General features: G+C 43.7%; 1 protein-coding gene across 1 annotated transcript in view; it reads left to right on the top strand.

Annotated features, from left to right (window-relative positions):
* PSMB7 (proteasome 20S subunit beta 7) overlaps positions 1-23,642 on the top strand; it is a 63,420-nt gene that overhangs the window by 27,621 nt on the left and 12,157 nt on the right. Inside the window, exon 6 of the mRNA XM_047699321.1 lies at positions 5,935-5,993. Within this exon, the coding sequence (XP_047555277.1) occupies positions 5,935-5,993 (59 nt within the window). The remainder of the gene's footprint in view (positions 1-5,934; positions 5,994-23,642) is intronic.

Genomic DNA, 23,642 nt, shown 5'->3' with positions numbered 1-23,642 from the left:
TAGGTAATGCATGGTCTTTTGAAGAAAAATAAAGTTTGAGTAAACCAAATAGTACCACCCAGATTGAAGTGTACTGTTTTGACTTACGGTTTTCCCAGATTTGTGGAGTCTGTATCCTCTAAGCTTAGGTGTTAATACTGCTTTTGAACATGTTTTCGCTCTATTGAATATTTTAACATGGACATCTTCTCATTGCCAAAAAAGTATTGTCATGTTTAATGACCGTATATATAATAATTTGTTTTTTTTTTCCTGTCATCTGATTGTTGGACCTTTACATTTACCTCTAGCTTTTTTTTTTCTTTTTTTGCTAATCTAAAGAGTGATCTTTTTATATACATAATTTGCATACTCACCCATTTATTTCTTTAAAATGACTCTCTTGCAGTGGAATTGCTGGGGGGGATGTATACCTTTATGCTTTCTGATTGATGTTTCTAAATTGCCAGTTAGAAAAGTTCTCTTCATTTTTGCTTCTACAAGTGTGTTAGATTTTCCTTTTCACTGCACTACAGCCCTGGGTAGTATTCTTCTTAATCTTCGTTAATGTAAAAAGAAAAAACAAAGGTATTTAATTTAAATTCAGATCTCTCTGATTATTAGTGACCTTGAACAGCATTTTTAAATGTGTACAGGCCGGTGCCTTTTTTCCTTTTTGTCAACTGCTGTGTCAGTGTCCTTTTTTCTGTTGCCAGATTGGCATATCTGTGACTCTTTTTAGTTATTAATGTCCTACATGCTGTACATCTCTTTTTGAGTTTCAGGGCATATATTTTACATTGTTTACAGGAGCTAGTCTCTCCCTACCCCTCCTTAAGCCAGTGGCCTGCTACTAATAAGAGCAGATACTTCATTTTACAAGATTGGTTGGAGCTGTGGCCCCTTGTGGCATTTTTGCCTGGGACCCCCTTCTCCTGGAGGTCAGCAGTGTGGGTGACCCACACTGTCATCTTGAAGTGACTCAGTCCCTGACTGAGATGGGGTACAGACCTTTCTGGGGCCCCGCAGGGCATCTGCTGTGGGAGGAATTCTTTGAATGGCCCCCGAACAGGAGCAGCAGGCTGAGGTGGTGCCCGGCTGGTGGCCGCAGTGGGTCGGGGCGTGCGGGGTCGTTCCTGGCCCTTGGGTGAGTTGCATCTCCTTCCCCCATCTCGGTCTCTGTGCACAGTCCTGCTGGTGTGGGGCTCGGGGGTCTGGAGTGGTTGTGGGTAGGCGGTGAGCTAGGGAAGGACAGCGGGTGTGGGAGGTGAGCCGGTGGATAGCTGGGTAGCCTTGTACCGTCTTGTACCGTCATCGTTCTAAATGCTGGTCACTGATTGCTCCTCGTTTTTCTGTTTTAAAGAGCTTTGTTCTGGAAGCAACACTGGCTACTCAGCAACTGTGGGTGGGCTGAAAAAGGCAGACTTGGTGGAGGTTGCTAAGGAGCAGCTACATGAAAGCTACTGATGAGACGAGGTTGTGGTAGTAAAATGCAGGAACCCACGGAGGGCATTTTACTCCTGTGGGATCACAGAGGTTTGGACCAGACTAGGACATACAATATGACATGGCTTTGTGGGTATAAAGCCTTTTTCCCCCCCTTTTGAACATTGAACTTGCTGCACCCTTGAGTTTGTCTTATATTCATCCCAGTATGGCAAATTAGGCAATAAATGTTCTTGCCCACTTTATCAAGGCATTTACTGCTATCATCACGCCTTCAGGGCCAGCTCAGAGTTTTCCCCAGCTCCTTCATTTGGACAGTTGTCCTGAAATCAGCCCAGCTTAATTCAGCAGCTTCTGTTTAGTGCTCGCTGTGTGCCCGAGACCCAGATACGAAAGGATGGACGTGTTGCAGAGAGGAGAGAGATAACCTCTCGGGGGGCTTGGTCAGGGAAGGCTCGTGGGAAGACGTACTCTCTCAGCCGGGGTTTGAAGGGCGCCTAGGAGTTCTGTGAACTGTCAGTGGGGGCAAAGGGCATAGCCTGGGCCAAGGGGGGATTGGCTTGAAATGGTTTAATTTAGGAAATTATTCTCAATTTTATGTTGGTGGGGTTTCAAGTGTGAGGAGGGGGTCAAGGGAGACAGAGCCCGGGTCATGGAAGGTCATGCATGTCTCCTCTGAAGGTTATGCGTGAGAGAGTGACTGTCTCCAGTCACACCTGAGATAGGCCTCCTGCCCTGCGCTTCTGAATCCTGTAACGCTAGAGGAGAAGCTTTATCATGCAGTGGGACGGTTAAATGGCCTGATGTGATGTATGGCAGGGAGTGGGTGCTCCACGAAGTGCTCTGCTTTCTTCCTCCTTGGCTGCCTTCTCCTCCCTACCATTAGCTGGGCTTTTTGAGGGCAGGCCTCACACCCCTTATTCCTGGAGCCCATCCTGCATTTGTGGAAAGCATATGCCATCTGGAGCAGAGGCCGGTGTACGCTCTCTTCTGCTTTTCTGTTCATTTCTTCCTTAATGGAAAACCAGAGAGTTCTGACCAACTGTCTGAGGTGACTTTATTTTTGGAATAGAATCAGGGTAAATGTTCCTTCATGATTTTTTGCCTTGGTTTGGGTTCGAAAGTGCCGGGTTGGTTTAAGTCAATGCCAGAGTCGTGGAATGTCTCAGAGCATTACTGTGGCTTAAAAGTGGGATATGAGGGCGCGTGGGGGGGCTCCGTCGGTTAGCGACTCCCTTTGGCTCAGGTCATGATCCTGGAATCCCGGAATCAAGTCCTGCATTGGGCTCCCCGCTCAGCAGGGAGTCTGCTTCTCCCTCTGATCCTACCCTCTCTTGTGCTCTTTCTCTCTCTCTCTCAAATAAATGCAATCTTTAGAAAAAAGGGGGATAGAATATCTAAACATTTTATAGTTGTCATGGCTGCTGTATTAGTGTGGCACTAGCTGGGTGGTTTACTGCAAACGGTTTTAAGTGGCACTGAAACACCTAGGAAGCCTGAGTGAAATGACTAAAGAATACTGGTCTCGTTGAGTTCACCTTCCTTTTTTCTTTTTAGTGGCCAGTTCCTCGTTCCTTCCCCCAGTTGCATTGCCTTGAAATTATGTGAGGATTTGCGTCTTGCTCTTTTACCTCTTCGGGCAGTTGCGGTCCTAATTGAAATTGTGACTTCAGGGTTAGGCACACGTTCAGGGTTTCCTGGAAACCTGTTGGTAAGTCAGTGCTACTCCACCTCCTAGCACTTCCACATATTTCTGAGAAGGGGGCGCCAGAGTCCTCCTTTCCTAAAAAGCTGGGAGCAGGAGCTAATTTGCAAGTGACTTAGAAATTGTTTTTAATGTTGAATTTCCCTTTCTTTTCAAGTTTATTTGGAGTCTGCTTATCTTTGATCTCAGGAGCAGCAGAATCAGGCAGTTTAGCAAGCTTCCGCTTTTCAGAAAACTTCTCAACATCGTGCATATGCTGTATAGGTTGGAGTGTGTGTAGTGAGGGGTGGTGGGAAAGGGGAAGCAGAAGTACAATGTAATAAAGACCCCTGTGTCCTTTCTTCATTTACCTGGCTGGCACCTTCTAGCTCTTAAAAAAAAAAAAAGAATCAGTCTCTGGTAGTGTGAGAAGCATCTCCACACTGGACACTTTTTGTTCCAAGAGTTTAGATTTAGTATATAATTTCCACTTAAAGAAATTTTGTCTGTAGCATTGTTCTAAGCAGGGGAAAAAAAGGTTTTCTTTTGATAAAGGAAGAATTATTATATTGGGAGGAAAGTATTTTTCATTCCTTAAAATACTGGATGAAGCTAAGCAGAAGGAAATATATGTGCCCAGGAAAAATAAGAGTAAAATTATTTGTGGGGAACTGCCAAAGAAAGGATGGCCCCAGAGAAAAGAACAGGGCTCCGAATTTCTAAGGAAGAATGTCTTTTATGGTAAGCTTGGTTTTCTCTTTTAAAATAATTGATTACAGTTTTCCATAAAGTTGTTTGCTCTTAGGTTACCCACCCTCCCCTGTCTTTTTTTAATGTTTATTTCAGGCTTCTGGTATATTTACCCTTGGCTTTTCAGAGGGAGATTCTGGGATGGAGACTGGATAAGGCAAGCCTGCTGTTGGGCACTCCGCGGGAGCATTTGTATCTAGAAGTGTTTTTTCCTGAGCTTTCCTTATTTGCAGTTTTCTTGTTTCTTCATGACAGCTGTCCTTTGTTTTCCACACAGAACCAGCTTGTTTTTTTTACTAAGACCAAGATTAGTTCTCAGGTGTGTCTTAGAACGGACACTTGGGTTACTTTTTCCTCTTGATCCCCGAATCTCCGAGTAAATGTGTGACTCACAAAATATTGGTGGACTTTGACTCTGTTTTCAGATTTTCAAGGACACATTTATTAACGAAATTCAAAGGTTTGGCTTTGGTGAATTTGCTCTTGCTTATGTGCTGGTTTTATTTGGGTGCACACTGGTTTATAGCTGCTTAATTTCTAGCTCCTTTCCGAAGGGTTTTTAATATCTCTTCAGATTCCCTCCCTTTTTCTTTAAAGGAGAAAAAATGGTAAGAGGGGAAAATGGGGTTGCCTTTTGCTCCCAAGCCTAAATGAATAGTCATTGCTTGTAATACCGGTCTACACTTGACGCTTCCTACTGCTTTAGATGTGATGTATCCAGTGCTGTGAAGGTAATGATCCTCAACCACAGCAATATTCCATAACAGGAGTATCTGTCATATTCGTCGGGATTACCATGTTCATTGATTTGTGTCTGTAAATCTGCTGTTTCTACCCTTTAAATTTGATCTATAATTGGACCTCCTTAAATGGTTCAGAGAAGGTAGTCTGTATTTTCTCAATGCAGCGTGGCTGTCAGCTTCTCCTTTTTCATTATACATTCAGCAGACTTGATAAAATCAGCAGGACACCTCATTTGAAACTGTTTAATCGCTGTCTTTTTCCTTTGCTAAAACCATTGAGGTGGTCAAGCGATGTACACAAATCATTTTAAATAGAAAATATGGTTTTCTCTGTGACCCAGCTAAATAGATAGTGTTATGCAAAACAAGTTAAAAAGTAATAAATGCCAAAAAAATCTTCTAATTGGAGTAAAAAATTGTGGGCAACTCTATCCTCTCTCCAAAAGTAGAGTACCCTGAAATATTACAGGACCCTGTGAAGACAAGATGATGGTTTTCTAAAGATTCTCTGGTTTCTGAACAAAGCAAGTTTAAATTTTCAAATAGTGCTGAGCTGCCTTTTACATCCATTCAAAGGGAGCCCGCACTTATTTGTAACGCCCTTATAGCCTACTTTTGTAGGGGATATCTGCTCTCTGTTAATATCTATGCAGCATAACCTTTCAGCCATTTGCTATTGTGATAATAAATTTTTGTTTCTTTGTCTGTCATTTTGTCTACTCAGCTGTTACTCTTCAAAGTACGAACTAAAAATAATAGCTCCAAGTAAATGCCACATAATAAAGTGTTTTACAGTGGAAGCTGGAATAACCTGGTGGCTGCGGCTCGCCGTCCTATTACCATTGCTGGTGCCGTAGTGTCTTCCCCGAGTGTCAAGGTGACTCTACCAGGGCCAGCTCATTAAAACAATCTATTCTTTCTAACGGGCTTGGTACTTAGCGCGATACCCAGCAGCCTGCCAAGGCACAGTTGTGAAGCACAAGACTCACGGCATAGCATGTATGAAATTATGTGGCATCCACTGTTTGAAAAAATACCAATTCTCCGTAAGCTCATTTTCCTGCTTCAGCATTTTATTGTGACTAATTTACAATTACTCCTGTCAGTGGTGAGAGTAGGGCCAGTTGCAGGTTTGCCCGAGACGGGGGTAAGTATGAGCTCAGGCTTTGGAGGAGCGTTGTTTACCTGCTGGATGTGGCCCTAGAGGATCAATATTGACACTGCTCAGGCGGGACACCGGGCGTGGTACGCCATTTTTGCTGCCCCAAAGTAGACTTGGAGGGAGAAGCCGCAGTGGGTAGATGACACTAAAGGTGCATCTTTCTCTTTCAGGTTCTGGCTCCTTGGCAGCAATGGCTGTGTTTGAAGATAAGTTTAGGCCAGATATGGAGGTACGTACGTCCCGGCAGTCCTCTTCTCTGTCACGGGTTTTTCCAGCTGTGCGTTGGACACTGGCAAATTAATGGCCGGTTTCTCCGGAGCTTGTACAGCACCGTTGTTAGTTGGGATGCTCTTTGGCACAGGTCGCCGTGTTTGCTGAGAAGACCGGTTGGTTGGGAGAGCTTCGTTTCGGAGTGGCCCTGCTGTGCTCTCCCCCAGGCTTGGGGAGCCACAGCCCTGGTCAGCCTCTTGCTTTGGCCTCTGGGCTGTCTGGGATCTTCTTGGCTGCAGATGTGCTGCAGCGTGGACGCTGTGCTGTGCACTTGGCGCTCCGTGTCTCGGTATCTCAAAATGACGAGGTTTTTTTTTTGTTTTTTGTTTTCTTACTGAGGATAGAGAAACTAGGTCTTTGCATGACACACAGACCTGGTCTGAAAATGGAAGCAGCTTAAAAAGCTCCTATAGATTGTTCTGCATCTGGAAGAAGAGGGGGACAGGACTCGTATGTGTAGTGGAGTGTTCTCAGAGGGTGACAGATCTAGTGGCGCGAGTCTATTTGTAACAGATCCTTTGTTCTGTCTTCTTTGGTGGTGGGGGAGGGTGGTACCTTCTGAATGGCATCCCACCTGTCTGCTTTAGTGATAGATGTCCCCTCCCCATTGGGCAGCCTCCCCACCCCCTAGATCTCCAGGAACAAACCCACCAGTCTTCCGTTGTCACTTTTGAAGGGGTGTTCTGTGTGCTTGGGTACTTGATGGTACCACGTTATTCCTCCGCCGTGCTTATCCCTGCCGCTCAGCCAGCTTGTGGGCACAGAGGTCCTGTGAAGTCAGCCTTCATTGTCTGCTCTTGGTTTTTTGATAGCTGTTAATTTTGTGATGGTGCATAGCAACTTGTTTTCAACAGTTAGTAGGCTGATTATGAGTGGTCTACCCTATTCTTTAATATGTAGGCATCTGCTCTTTCTGCCTTTGCAGTATTGTTCTGTTCAGATACCAGAGGATGTCTCTGGGAATTACTTTCTGACAGTGCTTTATGCCTGCTCATCTGTGGAGGAGACTGCATGTTTAAGCATTTTTGTTCCGCCAGCTCGTTGTCTTTGGAGCACCAGCTGTCGTTGGAACTCTGCAGCTCTCTCTGCCCTTTAGATTTGGGCCAAGTGCCCTGAGAGCCAGAGGATGTAGGGTTGTGGATGCTGCCCATCCAGGATGGGGGTTTCCTGCCAGAAGCTTCTCTGCCTTTGGTGTGTGAGGTTAGCACACATAAGTGACTTGGTCACTGATGGCTGGATTGCTCTCCTTTCTTGGACATCTGTCAGAATTAAAACCTATGACCAAAGGTAGGATTTAGCTGGGTGTTTTGTAGTGAAAATAATAGTGTCTTGCTCCAATTAAGAATAGTAAACAGGTCCAAGTATCAACTGTAAATGAGATTAGGATTCTGTTCTCATTTCTCAGTGTGGAAATTTATTCCTATCTCAGCATTATTTTCTGTTTGGGGTTCTTAAGTACAGAGGAAAAATAAGATGTACTAGGTCACTTAAAAAAGAGAAAGAAAAAAAAAAAAAAAGGTCTCCCAGTCTCCAGTCTAAAGGAGAGAAGTTCCTGAGTCCTCACGCTCACGTATCCATTAGAACCAACGAAGGTATGGGGAGAAAGACTCTGATGATTTTTGTTTAGAAAATCGCCTCAGGAAAGAAAAAGAAAGAAAGAAAAAGAAAACCACCTCAGTAATGTCAAGCCCTCCTTTAAACCACATTAATCTTTTCAAATTTTCTTTCTTTTTTTTTTTTTTTAAGATTTTATTTATTTATTTGACAGAGAGAAATCACAAGTAGGCAGAGAGGCAGGCAGAGAGAGAGGAGGAAGCAGGCTCCCTGCTGAGCAGAAAGCCCGATGTGGGGCTTGAACCCAGGACCTGGGATCATGACCTGAGCCGAAGGCAGCGGCTTAACCCACTGAGCCACCCAGGCGCCCCGATCTTTTCAAATTTTCTTGATAGCTTTGTCTATTTCCAATTGATTGGAACCTCCATATGTTAGAGACAAATGAGAATTGCAGAAAAAGTTGAAAGCATGAGGTATATTAAAAGTGACTTAACACTCTGCTAAAGTAATTTTACATTATTCAGAATTTGGATTTGAAGTGATTCAAAGGCCATGAATTTAATATTGATGTGATTCGAGGAAGTAAAGGGACATGTGATCATCCCTTCAATAAGATTTGTGGTATCATCAGTCTGGAGAATGTGGTCCTTAGATCAATTTTATATGCCGCTCAGACCACTTGATGTTCTGTATCAGCTGTGAGACCTTGAAATCGCCTGGCCAAATTCCCATTTCAGATTGATTAATTAATTTTACAATTTCACGTGATTGGTTTTGGTCACGGAAGTTGTTGAAACGACGTGGACTGACAGTGAACACAATCGCTTTATTGTAAAGAAGGTAGTACCTGCTTCTTTGGTACGTAATAATATAACAACTGTCAGGAGATAATACTTAAAAAATGTACAGGGTCATTGATAGATACCAAAAGAATTTATTGTAAAGACCACACCGCTAACTACTGGCCACCTTGCTTTTTCGGGGGAAGATTAAATGATGCGCTTTCAGTGGGAGGCTGAGTCTGGCTGGAGTTGAGAGGATAAGTTTTAATGACTTCTTTGTTGTGAAAGAGAATTCGTCAGGGTGTCATTTCTGGCTCCGCATTTGCGTAGAACTTGTGGAGACATTTTGGTTTCAGATTTCCCATCTTTATTTTCCTTCTTTCCAGGAAGGCTTTCTGTCTTTCTGTGACAAGAGGTCCTCCATGACTTTTCTTTCTCACCTCTTTTGAGACTGCAGGGTTGGATGGCTAAATCTACTTATTTCCTTCCAGTATGAGAAAGGATTCTGGACGTGTCTCACACACAAACCCAGGAGAGCATTGCTGCCTCTCAGCTCTTACGTGGATTGCCAGGACAGGAGCTGCTGCACAATTCACGGAGAATTGCATAAGAAAGGGACAGTTTCAGGCTATCATAATTACGTATTCTTTGCCAAACAGTAATTTTTAGTCCAGACTTATTAAACAAACTCTTGGCTTTATTGTTAGAACAAATCAATTAGAGGTAGCTCGTAGTATACCCCTCCTTTTCTTTCTTTCTTACCTTCCTCCTGCCCTCCCTCTGTCCCTTCCTCCCACAGCCCTGTGCTTTGGAAGTGCTAGTCCTAGACTGCAGTATTTGTGGGATGAAAGTCCCTATCTCCTTAAAAACCTTTATTGTGTTCTCATTTTCTTCAGCTTCATAGTCCATTATGGTAGTCAGCAACCACATGTAGCTATTGAGCGTTTGAAATGTTTCTAGTCGACTTGAGAGTGCTTTAAGTAGAAAACGTACACTGGATTTTAAAGACTTAGTACAAAAAATTTAAAAGATATATTTCATGGGGCACCTGGATGGCATAGTCAGTTAAGTGTCCAACTCTTGGTTTCAGCCCAGGTCATGATCTCAGGGTTGTGAGATCAAGCCCTGCATTGGGCTCTGTGCTCAGTGGGGAGTCTGCTTGGGATTCCCTCTCCCTTTCCCTCTGCCCCTCCCCATCATGGGCACACATGCATGCTCTTTCTTCCTAAAATAGATCTTTAGAAAGTATGTATATATTTCATTAATAATGTGTGTATTCATTGCATATTGATGCAATACTACTTTAGGTGTGTTGGGTTAAATACCAAATTACTATTATTATTTTTAAAAGATTTTATTTATTTATTTGACACACAGAGAGAGATTACAAGTAGGGAGAGAGGAGGAAGGAGGCTCCCTGCTGAGCAGAGAGCCTGATGCGGGACTTGATCCCAGGACCCTGAGATCATGACCTGAGCTGAAGGCAGAGGCTTAACCCACTGAGCCACCCAGGCGCCCTTAAATAACAAATTATTAAAATTTAATTTCACTTATATTTATTTAAGATTCTACTTACTCACCTGAGAGAGAGCATGTGTGAGCACGAGTTAGGGGGAGGGGTGGAGGGGGAGGAGAGAGAGAGAATCCCTTGCAGAGTCTGCACTGGGCGTGGAGCCTGACGTGGGGCTTGATCTCACAACCTGAGCTGAAACCAAGAATCAGACACTTTACTGACTGAGCCACCCAGGCACCCCTATTCTTACTTTTTCGAATGTAGCTACTAGAAAATTTAAAACTATGTATGTGGTTCACAAATTTCTATTGACAGGATTAGGATAGCATTGAGCTTGTCATTTGACATCACATTCAAGGTTTCTGCCATATCCAGGTGACACCTGTACTATTATTTTTCTTGAGAAATTTTTTAATAAATTAATTCACTATTTTATAAATTGAGATACCATTTACATGTAATAAAATGCATGGATCTTAGCTGTACAGTAGATCTTGGCGTTTGTAATTCATTTTTTTTTTTTTTTAATTTATTTGACAGAGAACACAAGTAGACAGAGAGGCAGGCAGAGAGAGGAAGGAAAGCAGGTTCTCTGCTGAGCAGACAGCCCGATGCTGGGACCCTGGGACCATGACCTGAGCCGAAGGCAGAGGCTTAACCCGCTGAGCCACCCGGGCGCCCCTGGAATTCATTTCTTTTGTCAGTTCCCTTTCTCTTCTTCCCTACAACCACGTCAGTTCACCTCTTTAAGTTAAATTTTGTTTCTAAATATAGTATATATCTGTGAAGTCCTGGGTTTGATGTACTGGTTATTTTTTTCCCTGAGACACATGAATGTGAGTACACACTATTAATATAAATAAAAAATATATTCATGTGTCGGCCATCGTGTGCAAGCTCGGGGGTCTGAGTATTCAACTTGGAGAATCCTAGGGCTCTGTCTCGCTCCGTCCCCCACAGCCCCTCTTGCCAGCTTGCTATTGTTCTGTACAGGGTGTGCTTGCTCGTCATTGAGTCCTCCCTGCTGGCATCAGCCCGCAGTGCCCGCGTGGCTTCTTCATTTGTGTCCTTGTCCTCCATTGTACACACGTGTCTCATTGTTTTATGGCTGTTTGGGGGGCATCTCCCTCACTTGCCCTTGATAGGGGGAGAGCCTTGAGGGCAGAGGCCATAGGCCATGATACCGTTTTTGCTCTTCAGCTCATGTTCCGTCTGTCCTGAGCTGAGACAGGATAACCCTGCGCTGAAGCAAACTCTGAGTCATCAAAAACCACCTGGGAAATGGAGGGGACTTTCTCTTCTTCCGATCTAGAAAGTGCTGAGCGTTTTTCTGAGATAACCGAGGAAGATAACTCTACACTTCTCAAGTGATACCCAGCACTGGGGCAGAATCAGCAGAGCAAACACCCCCTTAAGTACACAGGCAATACTGAAGATGGGCAAAGGGCAGATGTGCATTGGGAAATCGTGGGCCAAAAAGCAGAACAGGGAAACCCAGCGGGGCTTTGTGAATGGTTAAGACAGGCCTCTGCTGTTTCAGGTTATCCGAGCCAGTGACTGGCGTCAGGTGAAAGCCCTGGCTGAAGGTTGCAGAGAAGCAGCCAGCTAACCATGTGAGTTTGAGAGTCCTGACAGTCTCCACGGATCTTCTCCCAGCTGTGACCCTGCCCCTGCCCTCAGTGGTCTTGGAGTTTTCATTTTGTCCTTCTGTCCTTACGGTTAGCCTGGAAGTCCTCCGTGGGTAGGATCTGTGCTGCTTCTTCCTTCTCTTTCCTTGCACCCAGCGTGCTGACTGCTGTGCGGGAGGCATTCAACCAGTGTTTGTTAAGCAAGTGGATAAAAAGGTGTCAGAAGCAGCTTCACTTAGTCGTTCCCAGCTTAACCCTCCTTTGATACAGTTTGATAACTTCACCTTTACTGTTGATAGTACTCAGCTGTGATAGCAATGAAGATAGAAGAAGTTGTATTACTTCTGCTAAATCTCCCGCCTTATTTTATCAGCAAAGGGGGTTATTTGCTATGTATTAGCAGAAGAGTGGATTTGGAAATGTGTAAGTTGACCTAATGACAAGGGGTCACTTATATGAGAGGTTTGTTTTTGGTGATGCTGGATCGCACGGAGCCATTCCCCTAGATCCCCCGCCCCGCCATTGTTAAAGCTAGTATAAGAATTAAGCCCCTGATCCTGGTTGTTACCCATAGGCTGGCTAGGCAGGAAACTAGTGATAACCACACTGTGGCCTTTTGAGTCCATTTTCCAGTTAAGTTTAAGGAATTTGACCAAAATACCCAGGAATAGGGTGTTAGCTTTGTGAAGGTATCTCGAAAATTGCTAAAATCGCTCACGTAAAAGTAGATTTGAATTTAAGGCAGGAAGGGAATTAAGGGAGTGCATCGGATAACTTCCATTAGTCTGCCTTCCATCCTGTTTCTTTGTAAGGAGGGATGTTTTCATTTGGTCCAGGGAGAAATTTAAACTCTTGACGATTATAATTCATTAAAACGGGTAGAAGATTAATATTTAGTCTGTCAAGATCAATACTGTCCCCTCTTTGCACTAATTGTCAGAATAGCGCGCGAGGGCCGCTGAAGGGTAGTGGTGTGCGGCAGGACCCTGACATCACAGGGAGACGATTCAAAGGCAGACTGTCCTGCACCCTCTGGTATCGACTTGCAAATTAGCATCTGGAATCTAATTAAACAAGCTTAATGAAAGTAGCAGCTGAATGCTGCTGGAAAAGACAATCAGCTTTTTCCCCCTCTCTGATACATATTCTGTACTATTGAAGTTGGTCACCGAACACATCGTGTGAGCACAGTTAAAAAAAATTAGCATTTATTTGAAGAATAGAAACTGTTTTTCATTCTGTTATGCATTTGGCATGCTCTGGCGTCCCATGAGAGCCATGCCACAGCAGATAGTGCACAATATTTATAAATCCATGACAGGCAATAATAGCAACTTGAAAAATTCTTTTGCTAGATTCTCAAGTTGAGAGCTGCCAAAAGCGGAGGGGATCAGATCTGCAGTGGCAGCTGCTGTGCCCTACAGTTAGAATTCTAGACTTTGAAGATGCTCAACTTAAAGAAATGAAGACTGCAGGCTTAGCCAATTTTTGCAGGTTTCTAGAGCTCTGGCTCTCTGCCTTTTGAAGATGAGTTGCTGAAGCTTCTACCACTGCCTGAGGCGTGCTAACACCAGCAGGATCTTTTTTTTTTTTCTCCCCCTAGTCTTAGTGTGTCTTCAGTTTTAAGTAGCACATGCTTAGTCAGTGCCAACTGTAATGGTCCTTTCTCTGGTCACAATACTGAGGGATGAGCTCTTAGCCTCTACCCTTCAGAAAGAAGCCACGAAGATAGATGGTGACGTGTACAAGTGCCACTTCAGCCGTCTGATTTATGGAGTCATATTTCATCGCGCGGCAAGGGCTGGCCTCTAGAGAAGCCCTTATAGATTGCTAAAGATGTGAGCAGCTCTCGCCCTAAAGGCTTGTGGTTACCTCGCAGACGTGATGCCAAACACCTAGCTGTTGAAGAAACAGAATTAATCTGTCATTGCGGGCAGCGATAGATCCACTTTAAATAATGAAAGAGTTCATACCTATGTGGTGTCGTGACAGCACATCTTCGAAGTAACTGTGGTGGGTTTTTGTTTTTGTTTTAAGCCTGGTAGTAGCAAGACACCGAAGTTGCAGATTCGTCTCTGCTTTGAGAGACGGACAGTAGCGTTAAGAGAGCTGCATTATTTTGATTAAAAAGAAGAATTTGTTCAGCTTGGCCCAGAGACTGGTCCCAAAGGAAAATATAGAGCATGGGTTCAGTGTGGTCACGTGGAAAGAGGAATGGGAGCTTAAGAGCTAGAGGATTGGGCTGTGAGTCTGTTTCCACTGTCCTCGTGGCATGACCCTGGGCAAGCCACGACCCAAGACTGTTCGTCTAGAAGATGGGGATCCTCCAGAGACCTGCCTGGAGGTTGCTGTCAGGATTTGATGTGGTCTGTGAAACACCTTAAGATGGTGGCTCGCATGAAATTGGCTCTAAAATACGGTAGCTGCTCCTGTTTTTCCATCATTCAGTAGCAGGATACAAACATCCCATAGCAACGACTAGTACAGTCATCCGTACTTGCATAGGCTTGGAGATGATAGCGTAATATGGACAGATGGGAACCCTCTCTTCCATCCAAAAGCTTAAAATCTGAGACAGACTTGTGTAGAGGTCATAGTGACAGTAGAGGAAGCCCGTGTAACACATACCAGAGGCTATGGAAGTATTTGGCTTTTTGCAAGGATGGGGGAGGAGGTATTGAAGATACAGTCATCACGGTCGCTGGTGCTTGTGGCGTGCTGGTACACTGCAGCGGACTCTGTTCTAGCAGCTTCCTCGGCATTCTCTCCTTTACCCTTCAGTAACTGTGTGGGGTCTCAACTTTGTTAGCCCCATTTTGTGGAGAAGAACAGGAGGCTGTGGGGAGGTCAGATATCTTGCCCCGGGACCCATATCTATGAGTGATGGAGTCACTGAATCCTGGTCTGGTCGGTGTGGCTTTAGAGCCCGCCGGTGTGATCCATCACTCTGCCATCCTGCCTCTCTGCTAGGCCTCCGATTGTCTGCCCGTAGAGTGGGGAAGGCATCTTATTCCAGGTGAGCTGAGGTTTGGGCTGCTTGGGCTGTTCTTCTCTCTGCTGAGGGAGCCAAACGAATGTCACTGGAGGTACACAAGCCTCTTCAGTGAGCCCAGCGATCGGAAGGGGCCCTGGAATAGAAAGACACAAGGAAATACAGAGGTATTGGGAGATACAAAAAAGTCACTTGGCTGTGAAAAATATTTTTTTCTGCTCTTTGAATTCATCGGATGAATCCGCTGAATTCATCCTTTTAACCCCCCCTTCACCCCAAATACTTTGGATTGGTTTCCCCCCCAAAGTTTTCACATATTCACAAGAGAGCTGTTTTTCTCTATATAGCTTAGTTCAGATGGCGTAGACCTCTTCAGATTCAGTAATGAGACCAAGAAGTCCTTAAATATTGGTGAATGGCATTTGTCCATTTGAGACAAATCATGAATAACTTGAACAAAAATAAAAAAAAAAATAAGCAAGACTATCACATTTGAATAATGAGGTGCTCTTTTTTTCCTCAACTGCCAAAACTTTTTAATCTTCGTCAACAATTGTTCTGTCCTCCGTCTTATTTAGGTTGCATCTGTGCAACTCTGAGCTCAGGAGCCCTGACAAGCGGCATATGAATTCTGTATTCATTAGTGATCTTGATCCAAATGCCTCTGTCCCTGCCACGGGGGCTCAGGTGTGGAAGCTGCTGGCTAATCCCACCAGCTGACATTCAGAGGTTTAATGACTCCATAGGAAGGTGACCACTCGCTGGGAGGGTTGCTGGCGGAACCCACACAGCAGACAATGGAGATCAAGGAGGACTATCAGTGTTGAGCCGGAGCACCTTCCTGTGCGACTTGAACCCTGTTGGCATCAAACGGAGTTTTAAGTAAATGCAAAATTAAAAAAAAAAAAAAAAAAAAAAACAACCTGACCTTCGATAGTTCTCATAAACAATGGTTTTTCTGTCTGTATTGATATGGATGGTGTTTAAGACTTTTTCTTGTTGCACTTTAATGGGTGTCAGCTTAATGAACTGAACTTGACACACTTTTCCAGATTTTTAGATTTTAAGGTTATGTTTGTCTGGTTGCTACATCTGTTTAGGTATCTTACGCATGTCTGGGAAAAAATATATAGTTAGAGCCAAAATTCATTCTTATTAAATGGTTTTGAGGATCTGTGCTGATGTTTTTGCTTATTGTGATCTCTAGCTTTAAAAAAATACTGTTAGAATGTGAGTTCTTTGACTTGTGACATGTCACAGGATGTTTTGACTCCTCTAGTCTAAAAATGCTGGATGCCTTTTTTTTATATAGTAGCTTCATCGAGATACAATTTACATCTGTACAACTTAGCTACTCTAAGTGTACAGTTCAGTGGTTTTTAGTATATTCTCAGAGTTGCACAAGTATCACCACAGTCAATTTTAGAACATTTTCATCACCCTCAAAAGAAACCCCATACCCACGGCAAGTCATCCCCATGTACCCTCAACCTTCCCAGCCCTGGGCAACAACTAGTCCCCCTTTGTCTCCTGTCTCCAAAGACTTGCCTTTTCTGGACATCTCATGTAATAGGAATCATAACAATACAGGGTTTTTTGTGACTAGCTCTTTTAACAAAAAGCTCCTTTAATAAAAATATTTTCATAATATTTAATCCATGTTACAGCATGTATTGTTACTTCATTCCTTTTTATGGTTTAGTAATACTCCATTGTGTGGACATACCACATTTTATCTACCCGTTCGTTAGCTGATGGACATTTGGATTGTTTTCATTCTGGCTGTTACGCATAATGATGCTGTGAACATCTGTGTACAAGTTTTTGTGTGGACACACATTGTCATTTCTCTTGCCAGTCCTTTGGAGTGGGGTTGCTGGGTCATATGATAACTCTGTGTTTAACCTTTTAAGGAACACTCAGTCTGGTTTCCAAAGTGGCCAGGTCGCTGGATGTGCGTTAGATGTAGTAAGTTGCGTCTTTATTGTTCAATCAAGATAATGTATTACTTTTCCTCGATAATTTTCTCTCTGGTTGTATTTAATGTAAAACAGTAGGTTTTTTTTTTTTATTTTTTTTTTTTATTTTTTTTTTTTTTAAAGATTTTATTTATTTATTTGACAGAGAGAAATCACAAGTAGGCAGAGAGGCAGGCAGAGAGAGAGAGGAGGAAGCAGGCTTCCCGCCGAGCAGAAAGCCCGATGTGGGGCTCGAACCCAGGACCTGGGATCATGACCTGAGCCGAAGGCAGCGGCTTAACCCACTGAGCCACCCAGGCGCCCCAGGTTTTTTTTTTTTTAAATTAAGATCTTATTTATATTTTTATTTGAGAGAGAGCTAGCGAGCATGAGCTGGGGGAGGAGCAGAAGGAGAGGGACAGACAGACTCCGTGCCCAGCTTGAACCCATGACCCTGAGGTTATGACCTGAGCCGAAATCAAGAGTCGGACACTTAACTGACTGAGCCACCCATATGCCCCAGCATTAGATTTTTTTTTTTTTTTAAAGAGATGTCAGACCCAAAAATAGAATCCCAGGGGCCCAGTGTAGGATTATTCTTAAGTAGTGATTTCCAGTGGAGTTAAACAGTTAATTTTAGAAATGATCAGATACTGAAATTGGTGTAATGATTCCATGGGTGATTCGGAGAATCACTTTCAGCTTCTAGAATAGATGATGGTGAGAAGACACTGTTGATGGTTAGAGCTTCTCACCAGACCCAATATTTTGAGTTGTCCCCCGTTTACAAAGTAAGTTTGTTCTCCTGAGTTTGAGCACTACTGAGCCAACTTTGGAGAGACAGGAAAGGACTTCTTGAGTTAAGGTTATTCCCTTGGATCTTTTCCTTTTGTGGTGTTTTATAAGGCAGGTGGATGTTTTCTTTGGTCTTTCTCCTGATAATTCAAGAGCAGGACTTTGCTCCCTTTATACAGAGTTTGGAATTTCACAAGTAATTGCTTCTCTCCCTCTGATTCTGTAGGATTGCTTCATCTACCTGACTTAGGAATGGCCACTTCAATGTCTGTTCGTCTGGCTGAGTCTGTGTGTCTTCCGTATCTCTCGGTCTTCAGATCCTCAGTTAATAGTGTTGGGTGGCTATTGTTTCCATCCTTGCCATTTTATTCTGCCTCTGGTACAAGTTGAAGTTCAAAGTGGGGAGTGTTTTGGGGAAGGGGCAAAGGAAATTCTAGAAGGAGTCTTAATTCTTCCCATTTAGTTTCAAGAAATAAAAGGGGATTAGATGGGAGGAGGCCCAGCAAGAAAGGTGTAGTTTACCAAAATCTCCAGTGAGCTAGGAATGGATTCCTCTGGATGCCAGGCATCTAGAATTCATGAGTCAGCAGATCTGAGAGAAGTGACCCTATGTAAAATTTGAAGTCCTGTACGGCCAGATCTCTGAGGCCTGCTGCTGAAGGTACTACAGATGCTGCTCCATGGTTACTGACTTCGAGAAGTCTTTGTTGATTTTTCTGCCAGAAATATCCTGTGCAAAATTTTTTTCACACTATGCTGTGTACACACGGAATTTCCTTTTCTTGTAAAGTCAGTATGTAATCAGTCAGCAGGTACTTATTGGGTGCCCGCTGAATGCGAGGCATTACACTATACTTGGTGCTGCGGTCCGGAGGTGGTATTGCAGGAGGCCGTTCTGTATGACGGTGGAAATCCCTTCTACAGCTGTGGACTGAGTACATTGAAAAGGAGGCATTATTTTACTCTGTGGTAGATAGGTAATTATTTGTGATGCATTTCTTTGGAGCAGGTGTTCCCATTTGAAATGTTTTCACTTTACATATTTCCTATAACTGAGAAAGGCAGGGGGAGATACTCGGTATAGGAGAAATATTTCACAAAGTATATTGCTTGCTGCACCTGTGGCAAAGATCCAGCAGGCAAAATGTAGCTTCTTGGTGACCAGCAAGTCTTTAATTAGAGAGAGGCAAGAGCTAGATTCCATTATTGACTAGAAATAAGTGTTTCGTGACTTTCAACTATATGAGTAGAATTAAAAGGAAGTTTTGTTAATATAATATTCTACATCATGATATCACAGAGAAAATGAACTTCTTTATCCACTTCTTACCACATTGGTCAAAGGGCTAAGGGTCTCAGGGACATAATTTAAGACACTAAAAATGTCACCTTTATCTGCATTGTCCTTTTCTGTTACTCAAGCAAGCCAGGCCAAGACTGGACTGCCTCAACTCCTTGGGAAAAGAAAGAAAAGGAACTCTTTTATTATTCACTGATTTCATTCCATCCTGGAACTATTATTTTGTGAAAATTTTGCCTCATAACCCCTTACTGAACAGTGGCTTTGAGGAGAAGAGGGGAAACCCTCCTGAATTTCACTGTCAGAAGTAAGTCTCTGTGTCAGGAATCCAAGAGGTCGTCTGTGGTTAGAGGGCGGCAGCTCTTAAACAATGGATTTCCACTTTTCTTGTATGTCGGTTAGAGAAATACAAGAAATGAAATATAGGACTGAGTGTTATTGGATGGTAGCTTAGAATCTTATAAGTTTTGCCTTGGCAGGTAATTTGGCATAAATTGTTAATGTAAATCTGGGTTAGTGGTGAAGACGTTATTTTAGTAAAAAAGATAAACTGCTGATTAATTCAGCATAGAACTCAATTACAAATTGGAAGTGTCTCTGCGGGACTCCCGGACCCTAAAGACAGCAGATGTTGAATTGATACTCCAGCATATTTCACAGTGGTATGAAATATTAACATGGTTTATTATACTTGTGTGGTGTGTGATATCAGAAAAGGGGGAGGCGGTGGGCATGTGGGTGTGCAAAGCAGCCGCACGTTACACATTCGCTAATACACACTCAAGTGTGACTAAGAATCGTAGGAAAGTTTCTTCTTTTTTAAAAGTGAAACAGCTCTGGAAAAATTAAGTGTAAAATAACACTTGGAGCTCAATACTTAAATGCGGTGCCTGTGTACTTTTATGTTATACCTGTAAATGAACATAAAATAAAAATGGTAAACTTACATTACATATTTAAATGTTAAATGGGACCACTGCTGCAAGAGAAAGGGGGACTTGAGCACTTTAGCTGTATTTCAATAACTGTCAGCTTGCATGGCTTGAGAAGTTTTCCTGGGCTGCTGTACTATTTTTACCTTCTGATCTAGAACATATGGTAATTTAATAATGCCCCTGTAATTTGCACAGGCAGAGAAGTTTTGTTTCACAGTTTTCATAGATCTGTATCAACTCAAGGGTGGAAAAGTCGGCAAATACGATGTATCAGAAGAGCTGAATAAATGGAACTGCCAATATTTGAAGGGATTAGCAATTTTTAAGAGGCGTGAGAGTAAAGTTGGCTTAGATGAGATATTTCAAAGCCATTACTACAATTACGACAGGTTTTTTTTTTTTTTTTTCCTCTTTGCATCACAGCCTAGTCTAGATTTTGCTAGCTGAAGTAAAAACTGTTCCAAAAATAGCCAAATGATTATGGTCAGAATGAACATAGCCTGGATACCTTCTGCTGTTATAAAGGCTTTAAAGAATGGTGCTTTCTCAAAAACATCAAAATTGGCAAAGGCAGAAGGGCTGTGTGCGAAGAAACCAGAAGTTTCTTGGTACCTACATCACCAGAAGAACATCTTTTATATCCCCATTGAGTGTCCGCGAAAGCCTTTGTAAACTGTCGTGAGGTGGGGATCATTCAGAGATGTGAAGGGTTGCCTTGTGCTCCATTCACCTAAGTTGTACTGATCTCTGGCCAGGTGCCGAGGTCTGTGCGTGGTTATGAGCCGTGGTCTCTCCATTTACAACTTAGTGGGCTGGACCGGCCTACGGGCACCTACTTGAAAGTGCGGTGTGAAAAGCACAAGAAGGGTGCATCTGTGGGGGGTGCAGAGGTAACACAGAGGGGGACTGGTGGAATCTGGGGGACTTTCGGATGGCTTGAAGCACATGTGACTCCTTGAATTTTTTGTCTTGGCGTTTGAGGAAGGGGTGGGACAGGGAGGTTGCAGAAAAAGAGAGACCAGGGGGCATCACATCATGCACAGAGGTGCAGGGCTGGGGCGGGGGGTTGGGGGAAGCACCTGCTCTTTTTTTCAGTTGTGGAACCCTGGAAGTTTGGACAGCTGAACATATTTGGAAATAGGAAAACGAAACTCCGGAGGGTGTCCAGAGTTGTCTGGGTGGTCATTTCCTGAGTCGGTGTGGCCTTTTAATTAGCATCCGCTCTTCAGTGTGGGATAAGGCCGAGCTTAGCATCCCTGTCCCTGCGTGTGAATATTTAGTTTAGAAAGCTGCCACGTTCCATTAGAGGTGGTTGTGTTTCGGCAGTGGGTGCAGGAGCTGTGTAGACTTTTCAGATGTCCTTTGAGATTTCCGTTGCAGTGTAATTGGGAGATGCTGGTACTTAGTGTGTTGTGCGTGGCGGGATGTGAGCTTACCTGCTGTAATGAGACCCCAGCAGCATACCTCGGGAAGGGAGTTAAAGTTTTAACCTTAACAGATAATGTTACTTGTGGGTTTCTGTGAGGTAATTTATACTACTCTTCCCTAACCCTGAAATGGTACAGGAACAAAAATAAGAAAATGATATGAAGTTGTGCTAAGTTGATATTTTAAAATTCCGCCCAGTCGTACAGATTTTGGAAACTGTCTCCAGCAGCCGGTGCCCAGAGCGCGGCCGCACCTGGAGTCGTTGTCACCCAGTCGTCATGTTGGAGTCTAGTTTTCTGAACTGGGAACTGTGATGATACCAGGAGATTGAAAAGATCCAAGGGAACAGTAACTTTGATTCCTTGACAAATACATTAGTTTCTTTTAACTCCAGTAAATTGAATTGGGGTGACAGCAAAAACAGGGCATGAAGGAAAGTGCATGCGGGGGCTTTGAAGAGGTCTGGGCGCGAAGATTGATTTTTGTCTCTGATGTAACCCCTGTAACCCCAGTTTATAAAACCTAAACCTCGTTCGCGACGTGGGCTTAAGTCAGTGCTTGAGGGGATTGTTAGTAAATTGCACTCAGGCTCAACAAAAGTTTCTTCTCTTATTCTCTTGACTCATTCTGTTTGCTGAGAGGTTTTATCCGTGGATTGTAGGGAAATGGAAACGTTTAAAATGTAGGGCTGATGCAGTGAATTAATAGGCTGTTGGTTTGGGGTTCGATGAGTGTACATTCTGTATTAGGGAGATTCATCAGGACGCTCTTAGTTTTACCAAATGTTAACAAGCGTGAGGAATTGATGGAATGATGGAGTAGCATTATTAAGCAGCATATTTGCAACTTTGAAGAATTTTCGAGGTCAGCTACTTTAAAAAGGCAAACTCAAGCTGGGTTCATCAGTTACACCTAAGGAGTTTACAAGCATTGTTAGTGATTTGGGAACTAGCTGTATGGAGGTTCTGTTGTCTTGAGCGAAAAAACAACAACAAAGACAAAAAAAACCCAGGGGCTTGTGAGTCAGACAGAACTCTGCAGAATCTCAGACTTTCCGGTTGTCTGGGTTAGTCATTTTCCCTCTCTGAGCCTCTGTTTCCTGGATTTGTAAAATGGACATATGGGTCGTCCCTACTTTAAAGGGTTATTTGGAACAGTAAGTGGACGAAGTGGAAGAATGTACTAGGCACAGGGCCTAAGCGCGGTAATGTAAGTTCTTTTTCTGCCTTATTTTTTTTCTGCCTTATTGTAGGATATAATTTCTAATGAAACATAAGTGAAAATGTGCCACTTAGTACGGTTCTTATTGGCGTAGCAGTAAATTCTGTATGGAGTGTGCTCGTGTGTTTTATGGCATCACTGTGAATTTCATTTTTAGTACAGGGGCTATTCTCATAATTGATTTGCTTTGAATTGGGGTTTGAAAAAACAGTACTGAGTTATGATCAGTTGCCCCTTGTGTTGGTAGTTCTGCAGGAGCTAGCCTTTTGGTAACGGTGTTTGTGAACGTGAGAGAAAGGGGGGGATTGGATCAGGTTAGCACCCAGCATGGATTTCCTGCATGCGGGCGCTGTGCTAGCGGTGTCTGCGGTGCATAGAGTGCTTTGTTTAATCCTCACAGCCCACCCCGGTGCTACATGGTTCAGGCCTCCTCTGCAGATGAGGACATTGGGACTTAAAAATGTTGACTTTACCACCAAGGTCACATAATTCCTAAGTAACAGGACTTGGCTCTCCTGGGTCTTCATTCTCTTCAATTCTTTGCCTCTGCTGCCTCCCTCCTCCCCCCAGCCTCACCACTGCAGTCATATTATGAATATATATCCATCAGCTCCAGAAGTTTCTTTGGGCATCCCCATTCTTTCCAAGAACCTTAAGTAACTGAGGGGGCATCTGATGGCTGTGTGTGTGCCTGGGATCCTAGGATGAGGTGATGAGCCAGGGGTCTCATGGAGAAGTGTCTGACTCGGTAGCACCTTAGGATCTCTACTCCCCTGCCCCCCCCCATCTGCTCTCTGCTTGTCTGTTTTACTTAGGTTTGTTCACTTCTACTTTCTCGTAACTTTACTTTGCAATGGCCAAACCCTCATGACCACAATTTTCCCTTAGAACTTCCTTACATTCTTTTGGCTCCTGCCCCATAGTTAATCAGCCCCTTACACTCTTTCTACCATACTCCAGAGGCCAGACAGGCATAGGTTGCGAGCCCTTGCCACCAGTGAAATGGCATTTACAAGTTGGCGGATCCCCCCCCCAAAAACAGCAGCTTCCACTGGCTCTTCCTTTATCTTGTCTCTTTTTGGTGACACCCATTAGAGTGCCTACCGCAGAAGCTTACCAGTGTCTAGAATATATAATTAGGTTAATCATTGTCTCCTATCAACCTGCCAGAAGAACAGCCGCCAAGAAGTTATAAAAGGCCTTTCTGTGATGGCTGAGTTTGCTGAGAATTGGGTCAGTGCCCAGGACCGATGCTGGACATCCAGGCGGCACCCGCCACTCCCTTCTCCTGCATTCCCACCTGACCCTCACTTTCACCGGCCTCCCAGCCGGTTGATGGGCCTCCTGCCTGCCCCTGCCGGCCCACCACCGTCTCACTGGGAGCATTCTAATCCCTTGCTCTCCTCTTGTCTGCCTTTGGCCTTTCTTCCTTTCCTGCCTCCAGGTTACAGGTTCATAAAACACAAAACTAACTACGTCATTCGCCAGCTTGAAATTCCCCA

Source organism: Lutra lutra, chromosome 13, assembly GCF_902655055.1.
Source record: "Lutra lutra chromosome 13, mLutLut1.2, whole genome shotgun sequence".
Taxonomy (NCBI): Eukaryota; Metazoa; Chordata; class Mammalia; order Carnivora; family Mustelidae; genus Lutra; species Lutra lutra.
The sequence above is the reverse complement of the archived record's forward strand: the minus strand, read 5'-3'. Positions and strand labels throughout refer to the sequence as shown.